The sequence below is a fragment of the Populus nigra genome, chromosome 19 (genome assembly GCF_951802175.1).
Source record: "Populus nigra chromosome 19, ddPopNigr1.1, whole genome shotgun sequence".
Classification (NCBI taxonomy): domain Eukaryota; kingdom Viridiplantae; phylum Streptophyta; class Magnoliopsida; order Malpighiales; family Salicaceae; genus Populus; species Populus nigra.
This window is the reverse complement of record NC_084870.1, coordinates 8,871,910-8,882,775: the sequence shown is the minus strand read 5'-3', so window position 1 is coordinate 8,882,775 and position 10,866 is coordinate 8,871,910. Positions and strand designations below refer to the sequence as shown.

Genomic DNA, 10,866 nt, shown 5'->3' with positions numbered 1-10,866 from the left:
TAATTTTATTTTTGATTTATTTTTTCAATGTATATAATTTTTATATTTTTATAAAAAATAATTAAATTAATTCACCTCCCTATTGATCTAGAAAGTGATCTAGAACTTATCCTCTGGAATCATGTATAAAAACTATGGTTTCAATATAAGGAAGAAAAGGGAATAATTTCGCATGCCAAACTTGATTTGAGAATACATTTTTATATTTAAATTAAAAGAGATTTTTTCCATTTGAGATGAATTTTTTAAATAGAGAAATAATTCTTTTTAATTTTTAGAGGTTTTTTCAATAAGAAATTATGAATTTATGGTTAAAAGTAAATCTCAGGTCAAAAAAATCCTATAAAATCGAGTCAACTTGACTTTTTAATAAAAAATTAAAATAAATAGTGAATTTTAATTTATAATTATTTCCATTCAAATATGTTTGTTATGAGTCATTTTATGTCAAGCAAGTATATTTGCGATTATCTTGAATTATGAATAAAAAAATCTGAATTATAAATTCAAGTAGGGAATTACTTCCTTCTAATTCGCAGAAAAGTGACACTTTCCATCCAGCTGGATCCAACTTATTACGGTGACTCAAGTTTCTACTATCCTCAATGTATTTTTAGGCCATGTTTGTTTCCCGGAATTCATTTTCCGGAAAACCACTTTCCAAACTTTCATGTGTTTGTTTGCCATTAGAAAAGTTGGTCAACGGAAAACACTTTCCGGTCAACGGAAACACTTTTCGGTCAACGGAAAACACTTTCCAGTCAAAGAAAAATTTGGTTTGATTTCTAGGAAAGTGTTTTCCCTTTTGGCTGTGTTTGTTTTCCGGAAAGTGGTTTCCGGGAAACCACTTTCCAAACTTTCTTGTGTTTGTTTGCTATTGGAAAAATTGGTCAACGGAAAACACTTTCCAGTCAAAGGAAAATTTGGCTTGGTTTTCAGGAAAGTGTTTTCCTGAAAAATTTGGGCGGAAAACACTTTCCGGAAGTTGTGAAAAATTTAGAAATGTCATTATTTGCTAATTATATCAAATTTGATCCTCAAACTTTTGATTGTTATATATAATTTGTTTTGAATATTTATTTTTTAATTTCATCTCTTAAAATTTAATTTTTATATTAATTTTGGTCCTTATTTTTATAATTGCTATTTGCTTTTTTCTTATCATTTTTTTATTGAAATTTTTTATCTATCAAATTTGGTCCTCATTCTTTTGATTTTTACTTATTTTATTTGAAATAATTTATAAAATGTTAATTATTATTATTTTAATTTCTTCACCTTTCATTTTTTTTAATTTTTTAGATTTGATCTCTATTATTTTGATTATTATTTATTTTATTTGAGATAATTTATGAAATTATATTTTTTTTCAATTTCATTCTCATTCAACTTTTTAATTTGTAAGATTTGTTCCTCATTATTTTAATAAACTTGAAAAAATAAAACATTAATAAATTATTTTCCAGCTCATTTTCCATAACATAACCAAACACTGGAAAGTGTTTTCCAACTTATTTTCCATTACACTACCAAACATCGGAAAATACTTTCCTGGAATTCACTTTCCCCGGAATTCACTTTCCAAAAGAAAACTACTTTCCTGCAAACAAACGGGGTATTATCTTAAAAGGCCATCATCATACGTGTTATTTTCTGACAAACCCCACAGCTTATCAAAAAGAGACAACTGTCAAAACAAACGATGGACGTATTTATTATTGTGTGGGGTCCCGCGTAGCCTTTCTTCTCCCACCAAAAACCGTATTTCTCTTCCTAGTCATTTTCTGTTTATTATTTTTTATTATTACTATTAGAATAAATGCTACGAAAACTCTGTCCCACAAATGATTGTCCTAGGGTGGATGCCATGTGGATAACCCTGAGCCTTTTTTTTTTTCTTTTTTTGTGGCTACGTGCTCGTCTCCATCCTCTTCTTGAATGGGAAGGAAGGTAGAAATGTGTGCCCTGTTATTTTTGACATGCATCAAAATGATAAAAAAAATATTTAAAAAATATTAATTTAAAATTAAAAAAACATAAAAACATTTTTAATTTTTTAAAAAATATTTTTAAAATATAAAAATAAAAATGTCCGGAATTAATGAAAGAAGTGGCTAGATAGGCTACGTTTAGGCAAAGCGTGTGCCTTAACGCCACCAGGTAAAGCCTACGGTGGGCGGCGGGCAGGTCTTAAAGTGGCAATTTTACGAGGGGCGTAGACTTTAGAGTTCCTAGACAGGATGATTTATGGGAATCAGGCCCAACTTTTAGGGAATCGGCTTGAAATAGATCATTTGAAGGACCATGCTAGATGAGCTCAACGAACATTATTAATTAGCGCTTGATATATATATAGCCTGGACATGAACCTGTCATAAAAGACTCTTGGACTTGCATGGAAAACAGATGACGTGTTGTTTCCTCCCTTTTGGGAGGAAAAATACAGTCCAGAGAGAATTAATTGTTTGACTCCAGAACTTTCGCGACACTTGAAACTGGTAAGATGTTTGATTGGTTATTTATTGCGTAAGATAATTTTGCTGGGCATGAAATTAATAGGTTAGAGATGTCGACGAGGATATATAAAAAGTCGCTTGATTTGAGACCGGCTATATATAATTCTTGGTTGGGATTTATGAATAAAATATCTCAACGACCGTTCGGTGATTGTGAAATCCTTCCTTCTCTCCTCCTTTGAGATCTATATTGGTTCGGTCAAACTTGAAAGTTATCCTATTATTTTGTTTTTTTTTCTAATTATAGTTTTTATTGTTTTTATTTATTTTATAATTTTTTTTATTTTATTCTCTATCATTTAGTTTTATTTGATTTTTATATGATTCTCATTCTTTTAATTTTTATATTTTTATATATATTATTTTTCTAAATAAACTTGTTTTTCAATTTCACCCATCGTGATTTTATTTTATTTTATGTTATATTTGGTTTTTTTTTAATCTTTTCTAAAATTAATTTTATTTTCTTTATTTTTATTCTTTATCGTTAGATTGGTCGAGAATTGAATTCTTTAAGTTTTTTTTCGTACGGTGATCTAGTTTTCATGATCCAAGTCGTAAGTATTAAATGTTAATCTAGATTGATATTGATATAATTTTTTTATATATATATTTTTTTTAATTTTGTTTTTCAATGTTGAGCTTATTGAAAATTGAAATTTTCTATTGGATCATAATCTTATAATCTAGGTCACGAGTCTAAAATGCTAACCTGAATTTTTGTCTTTTCAATCTTTTTTTTTATATTGATTTTTTTGTACTTCAACACTAGGTTTCTTAAAAATTCAACTTCTTTATTTTTTTTAATTTTTTTCCATGAGTATAGTCTGACCTTATAACATATGTTGTGGGTTAGCTATGCTAGCTTGGATTGATTTAGTGTTTATCATTTATTTTATTTTATTTTTATATCAAATTTTATCATTGTTTTTTTAATTGTTTTTTTTGCTTTGAATATTTTTTTAAATTGATTTTTTTTTTAAATTTCATTATTCGATATTGAGTTGTTAAGAACTGGTCTTTGTAATTTTTTTCACTTGTTGTTTTCAGTTTCATGACTCGAGTCAAGAACATGAAATGTTAACCCAGATTTACATCGGTCTTTTCTTTTATTTTGTTTTAAATCAATTTTATTATTTTATTTTATTTTTCAATATCGAGATCATTAAAAAATGAGTTTTTATTTATTTATTTACTTTGTACGATGATGGACAAATCTTACAACTCAGGTTACGAGTTTTCTATGCTAGCTTTGATTGGCTTGAGATTTTTTTTTGTTGCTTTTCATTTTTTTTTTCAATAATGGATTATCTTGAAATTAAACTTTGCAATTTTTTTTCTTTTAAAAATTGTTTTTTCTTTTTTTTGCGGGTCATCATTATCATCTTTTCTCTCTAGATACAGTAAATTTATTGTTGTTATCTTTTTTATTATATAATGAAATCAAATCATTTTACTGGATCTAGTAGAGTTTATAATTTGAATCGCGAGTTTATTTTATGCTTTAAAACACAATAACAATACTGGAATATTATTTTTTAAAATTTAAAAAAATATTAAGCTCCCCGCGGCGACAAAACGCAAGGCAGCTTTCCAATACCAGACTAAAGAGAGCATGTATATAATTTTTCTAGGGAAATTCTAGGGGTACTAATATTTTTTGTCAGGTTTTGCTTAGACATTTATTGTAAGAAAAAAAACTTCAAATGTAAATGTTGTTATATCTAATAAAATAATTATAATTATAAAATTAAGCGACTGCTAAAATATCAAATATGTTATATTTGTCACTTCACAAAGGAAATTAATAAGAACATCAAGTATCTGAAAGAATTTTAATAGAAAGATTAAGTATCTCAGTATGATTTAAATTTTCACTGGTTTTTAAAAAATGCAATCAGAAGAGTATATACCATCAGAGGTTTTTAAAAATGTGATAGTAATTATTTTTAAAAATATTTTTTATTTAAAAATATATTAAAAATAAAAATATATAAAAATAATTTAAAAATATAAAAAAATTAAAGTTTAGAACTAAGTTCTAAACGGCCCTAAATAGAAAATTCAGGCCCAGGGAGTTCAATTTTATTCCATCACACAGCAGGAAATAATTTTTATTTTTATTTTTTACAGGCTAGAATAACTCAATTAAAAAAAATAAAGGATGCGTCGATGGTATGAGCTCACTGCGCTCCCAAAAAAAAAAACAAAAAAGAATGCGTTGATGGTATTAGTGCACCCTTTATTTTTGCAGTTTCCCTCTTTGGCTATTATATATATATATATATATATATATATATATATATATATATATATATATATATATAATAGGTTGTATTTTAAAAGACACATCCAGTTTTTTTTCTTTTTTTATTATAAAAAAAACATGCTCATAAAAGAACTCCAAGAAAAGGCAAGACTTTTCAAATATTAAGGTATTCAACGACATAGCTGAGTTGAGTTTAGATTTATAATTATATTTAACTTAATTTTTGATATTTTATAAATTATAAACTCGAATCAATTTTTTTTAAAATTCATGTGAGTTGAATATCAAGTTTAATTACGATCTTATTCACTTGATTCAATTTTTTTTTAAATTCATGTGAGTTGAATATCAAGTTTAATTACAATCTTATTTATTAATTTTTCAAGATATAATTAAAATCATTTCGTTTAAATTTTTATAATGATACCAAATATGTCAAAAAAGATCATCAGTATATCTATTGTAATTTTTTTTTTTAACTCATTTCTCTCACCTTTCGAATCATTTTATTTCTTTAAGCATTGAAACTTGAATCTTATCTTTTAGCCATTAAATTTTTATAAAATTTTAAATTAAATTTTGACAAGGTTAATTATGTAAAAAAAATCATTACACAATTATTATTCTCATTAATAATTATATATATAATTGATATTAAAAAATACAATTGTGTTCAATCATTATTTTTAATAATAATTTTATGTAGAATCGATATTATAAAACATGATTGAGTTAAAAACTTTATTATTTTTTAAATATTTTCAAATCAATATTATTCTTTCAAAATTAACAATATACTAAAAGGTGTGGGGAAAGCACTATAGCTTCCCCACGCCTTTAATTATACTTATATATAATAATAATAATTATTATTATTATAGCCTTTTAATTATACTTACATATAATAATTATTATAATTATAATTATATTATAATATATATATATATATATATATATATATATTTGTTTTCATTTTTTTCCTTTTTTTGTTTTTATATGCTTTTATGAGTTTTTTTTTTGCTTTTTTTTGTATTTTTTTAATGAATTTTCATAATTAGAATTAAAATTTGTTTTATATGTCTTGAATATAGCTTTATAAAAAAAACTAATAGTTTTAAATTTTAATTTTTTTAATATTTTTTATGTAAAATAATTGATTTACAGCATCACGCGAGTCATATAACTAATATTTACTCAACCATGTCAATTTTTTTTTTATATAAAAAAAAAGCACCCTGACAAAACCAAACTATTTACGGCTAGTGGGCAGTGGCGATTATAGCTGTCGAAAACAAAACTCAATTATTAAAAATACAATCCCATGTCAGTTTAAAAATCAGGAGGTCGTGTCAGTATTTTTATTAGCCTCAATAAATCATTAAAATATCAAACCACTTCCATTCCTTCCTGTCTTCGTTTCTTTCCATAATTTTCACATTTTACAAAACTTCTGTAACTGTCGCGTTCAACAACCCCATCTTCAACCTCATCACACCCCGATTTTCTAATATACAGTATCCTTCCTTACGTTTATACCATTTTTATATGTATATTAATTATTTGGTTGAGAGATGAATGCTTCCGGGTTTAAGCCAGCACTGCCTGGAATTTCGAGCTCGAAAAGGCTCGGATTTTTTAGCTTCAGTGGCGGTAATCAACCCTTTGATTTGAAACCGAGAGGGGTTTGCCTGATCAAGGCTGCCATGGAAGAGACTCGGACGCTTAAACTGGATGTGAATGGCAAGGTGGAGGATAAGCTGCCAAATGGGCACGCAGGTAACTTTCTTTATTGGGTTTAATACTTGTTTTATAATTGTAATTGGATTCCAACCAGTTTATTAAAGTTTAGCTGGTGAAAAGGTAAAAAATTCCACGGTGTTTGACTTTTGATGTCCCTTTTACTGAAAAGTGTGTTAATTAAGGTATTAATTGCGATTGGGATTTATCGAATGGATTCTTGCTCTTCTTTGTAAAATTTGGATTTTGAATTGATTCTTGACATGGGTTTTGGATAGGCAAAAATCATAACCAATTGTCTACAATAGGAAACTCAACAAACATAAAGTGGCATGAATGCCCTGTTGAAAAAATTGACAGACAGAAGCTTCTCAAACAAAAGGGTTGTGTTATATGGATCACCGGTCTCAGTGGTTCAGGTTTGCTGTTCTTCCTTCATTGAATTCTTCTTGTTTTTTGTTTTTTCCTTTTAAATAAAATTGGGTTGATTGTCAACTGATTTTTGACCAAGTTTGTTTGATTTAAATCAATAGTGCTTTACATGTTTACTAGTTTTGGCCTAAATTCCCGTGGTGTGTTTGTTGTTCTGACTTTTTGAATCAAAGGATGCTGTTTAAATTTTGCTAATTAAGTGCTTTCACACAAACAGACATGAAGCTTAGCATGTATCGCGTTGATTCTGTTTTTTATTTTTTCGTTGCCTTTGGATTTCTATTGCCACTATGGGAAAGAAGTTGTAGATTTCTAGATAACTTGTGTATTTAGTCCTCTCCTTTTTCTTCCTCTTGCTATATCTCTTTCATGCCTTTATATGCCCCGAAACTCAATTGATAGGGAAGAGCACTGTAGCATGTGCCTTGAGTCACATGCTGTACCAGAGAGGAAACTTGTCTTACATTCTTGATGGCGACAACATCAGGCACGGCCTAAATCGTGACCTTAGTTTTAAAGCAGAAGACCGTGCCGAGAATATAAGGAGAGTTGGTAAGTCCTGTAATAAATGTTTACGTCTTTTGATTTTTCTTTAAAGAATTACTTGCTATACCATCATGTGCGAGTGCTACAGTTGGAATGTCTACTCGCTTAATAATTGTTGATTAATAGTAATTTACACTCATGGACTTTTGGATGATTGAGTATGAAATTTTATAACTTGCCTCTTTTGTGTTCAGGGGAGGTAGCAAAACTTTTTGCAGATGCTGGATTTATTTGCATCGCCTGCCTGATTTCTCCATACAGAAGGGACCGGGCTGAATGTCGTGCAATGTTACCAAGCGAAGATTTTGTTGAGGTTGGTGCTTCGCCAGCTAATGACTTATTTTTCAAACTACAAGTGCAGCAAGTTGGGTTTTATTGTATTTTTTGTTTTCTTTCCTTTACTTCTTAGTTTTGGATCTGACTTTCAGATGTTGTTCATGTTGCTAATCATGCCTGACAGAGCTTATTATAACAGGTGTTTATGGATGTTCCCCTCCAAGTTTGTGAGAACAGAGACTCAAAAGGCTTGTATAAGCTTGCTCGTGCTGGAAAGATCAAAGGTATTCTTAGGGAACCGCAATGCAACCGAGTTCTATTGGCTTACTTAACTGTTAAGAGTTCTAACATTCATTTATATCTTACAGGTTTTACTGGCATTGATGATCCATATGAACCACCATTGGATGCTGAGGTAATTGTACGGAGCAAAACAAAATATTCTGGCCAGCATAAATGCTCACGGATGCACTGTGAAAACATTCATATACACCTGCATGATTCGTCACTAAAGGGAATGCAATGTGCTTTTTTTCTTTCATTTGGATGATTGATGAAACTCATAAATTGCGGTACTCCTAATTTGGTTCTGCCTGAGGCACCAAGAAAGCAATAATGATATTTACTTCAGTGCATGAATTGCCATGTGTTTAATCACTTATTTGGTTTTGTCTTCAGATTATATAAAAAGCTATGCGGAGAAAGAATGCTAATTTGCGAGTTCTTATAAAAAACTAACCAACACTCTTCTTTATATTGTGCATGTGGGTTGCTCGTGGGATATTTTTTTGTTACTGAAAATGGGTGACTTCATAAAGAGAACATTATAGAAGCATGCTTACTACATTAGGACTTTCACATTCCGTGAGTGGTTTAAGAAATCTGTTGTTAGAATTTGATATGTTAATAGCAGAAGGTGCAGATTAGGGTGAATAACAAAACTTTACCATGATCACCTCTATTCTGTTGTCGTTACAGTTATGTAGCTGGCTCGCATTGGTATTTACCAATGTGTTGTGAAGAAGCCTAGTTGTCTCTTTCTCATCTCTTACATAGTTTCTTGTGCCACCATCACTATTTAATTCTTCTTTTAGCTTGTAACATTCTTGCATATCATCAATATATGGTATTTATTGCTTAAAGTTTTTTCAGATAGTATTGCAATGCAACACAGGAGACTGTTCTACCCCATGTGACATGGCTGAGAAGGTGATTTCTTACTTGGAGGTAAAAGGATATCTCCAAGCATAAAATTGCTGCTGCGATCTCCACTCTCAGTCATGATGCCTTTGTTATTGGAGTATTACTAGCAATGGAGAAGCTGCTCACTTCCCTAGTTGATAAATATCAAATAAATTGATTAGTCTTTTGGTGTTTTGTCAGTTAATTTATCAATTAACTAACGAAACCTTCTTGGCCTCCGCAACACGGATGGAAATTTAATTTCTTTTGATTTGTATTTATTAATTAATCTGGAACTGGCCTGGGACATATGTAAAATACTTATGAATGTTTCTGTGGGGGACGTAGTTATGCACCAAAAGAGAGAAAAAGGAAAGAATAAGAGTGTATATTCTTGTTTGATTTCTATGCATTTCATTTTTGATTGGGCTTCTTTTCTCTCTGCCACTTTTTATTGCAATTGCTACAACACTGTTGAAGAAATTGGAATTTCGAGTTCAGCAGTTCTAGTTCATGAGATGTCCTGAAGTGTTTCCATATGCAGAGGTGGAGTATTGCGATACTGCTGTTGTCATTCTCATTTCTCGTTTCAAGTTTTGGCCAAGACAGGGATTGTTCTGGTTGAGGTGATGTTTTTTCTATCCGCCTGGATCGATAATTTCTCCGGAGGTAACCGTGAGACAGCTTTAGAAAAGGTATTTGGGAATGTCTTTTTATCTGGTTGATTAAGCAATCTCGCAGTCTCTCTCACCGTCTTCTAACCCTTCGAAGCCAATTGTTTTAGCGCGTAACCCCAAAGTCAACAAGCTACAGGTGAGCCGGTATCAAAGCTTCTCTTATGTATTGCTATAGCCAGCGTAAGAAGGTTTCGGAGCTCAACATTTTACTGGCAACAATGAGAGTAAATAAATATATAAAAAAGTTTATATTTATCTATGCATTTGACAGATGACACTCTGACTGTAACCATATTATTCATATTTGCTATTCTATTTTAGATTTGGGATTTGTGATCTTCTCCCTCGTTAAACTCTTGACTGGGATGTTGACATGGTTTATTCCTTGTGCCATTTCTTAAAACCATTTATCTTGGCTATTCCCTCTTCAAACCCTATTGAGTTTTTATGCTGAATGTGAAAGGATTTTGACCCCTCATCTAATCTTAAACAATTTGATTTTGTTATATCAAGTAGCATGGCCATTCAGGGATCAATTTCTGCAAATTTCTAACAGGTCCCTGTCCATGATCATACCACTGAACAGATCCAAAATCCCTGCAGGTTAAATCTGCAACACTTGTTTTATCGGAGGTAGGGAGGTATTTTAGAATACCTCTTTTTCTAGCACTATCTATTTGCGTCTATTCATTCACTTTGTTTTTTTTTATCAGCCTCGATCTCTTGTCTCGAGAGCATGCGTTTTGAGCTCAAGTGTCACGAGGAGGCTGGGGCAAAATCTTCTCCTTTTTTATGAGGTGAAAGCATATTTTGGTCTAGCTATATTGGGTTTGCCTTGTGCTGTGTAAGACGGACTGATAGTACGACTGCCAAATAGACTGCAACAGGCTCGGGCTTGCAGCCTAGCACTTGCATGGTGCTATAAAGTTATTTAGTCTAAGCTCATGGCTTCAGCCCGGATAAATAGTCCTAGTTGTGGAAGTATTTTCTTCTGCCCATTTAACCAGTTATTTCAAGTTATGTATTATTAATAACTAAAGCGATAAATTCCATTTTTCTTTTATAGACAAGGAGTTGCGGCACCAAGGCTCTTTGGGGCGGATCCTGACAAACCAAACATCAATATCTCGGTGATTTCATAAAAAAATGTAACTTTTTTTTTAAATCCAGATATAATTTATAAGGTGAAACACATCTATTTGTCATCTCAGATGTTTAAAGATAAGAAATC

General features: G+C 30.3%; 1 protein-coding gene across 3 annotated transcripts; it reads left to right on the top strand.

Moving 5' to 3' along the window:
* The first annotated feature begins 6,119 nt into the window (after positions 1–6,119).
* On the top strand, positions 6,120–9,389 carry LOC133680390 (adenylyl-sulfate kinase 3-like). 3 transcript variants are annotated; one of them, XM_062103307.1, is made up of 7 exons: positions 6,121–6,561; positions 6,831–6,941; positions 7,357–7,506; positions 7,695–7,813; positions 7,976–8,060; positions 8,145–8,191; positions 8,929–9,389. In XM_062103307.1, the coding sequence occupies exons 1-7, from the start codon at positions 6,357–6,359 to the stop codon at positions 9,025–9,027; spliced, it is 816 nt and encodes a 271-aa protein (XP_061959291.1). In that variant the 5' UTR covers positions 6,121–6,356; the 3' UTR covers positions 9,028–9,389. The 3 variants fall into 3 exon arrangements, with proteins under 3 accessions (XP_061959292.1, XP_061959291.1, XP_061959290.1); XM_062103306.1 differs by having other exon boundaries at positions 6,124–6,561; positions 6,801–6,941; XM_062103308.1 differs by lacking the exon at positions 6,831–6,941 and having other exon boundaries at positions 6,120–6,561.
* The last annotated feature ends 1,477 nt before the right edge of the window (positions 9,390–10,866 follow it).

Coding starts and splice junctions, on each gene's coding strand:
- LOC133680390 (XM_062103306.1), top strand. CDS start 6,357: ATGAATGCTTCCGGGTTTAAGCCAGCACTGCCTGGAATTTCGAGCTCG. Junction 6,562..6,800: donor GCTGCCAAATGGGCACGCAG/GTAACTTTCTTT, acceptor GGTTTTGGATAG/GCAAAAATCATAACCAATTG. Junction 7,814..7,975: donor CAAGCGAAGATTTTGTTGAG/GTTGGTGCTTCG, acceptor TTATTATAACAG/GTGTTTATGGATGTTCCCCT.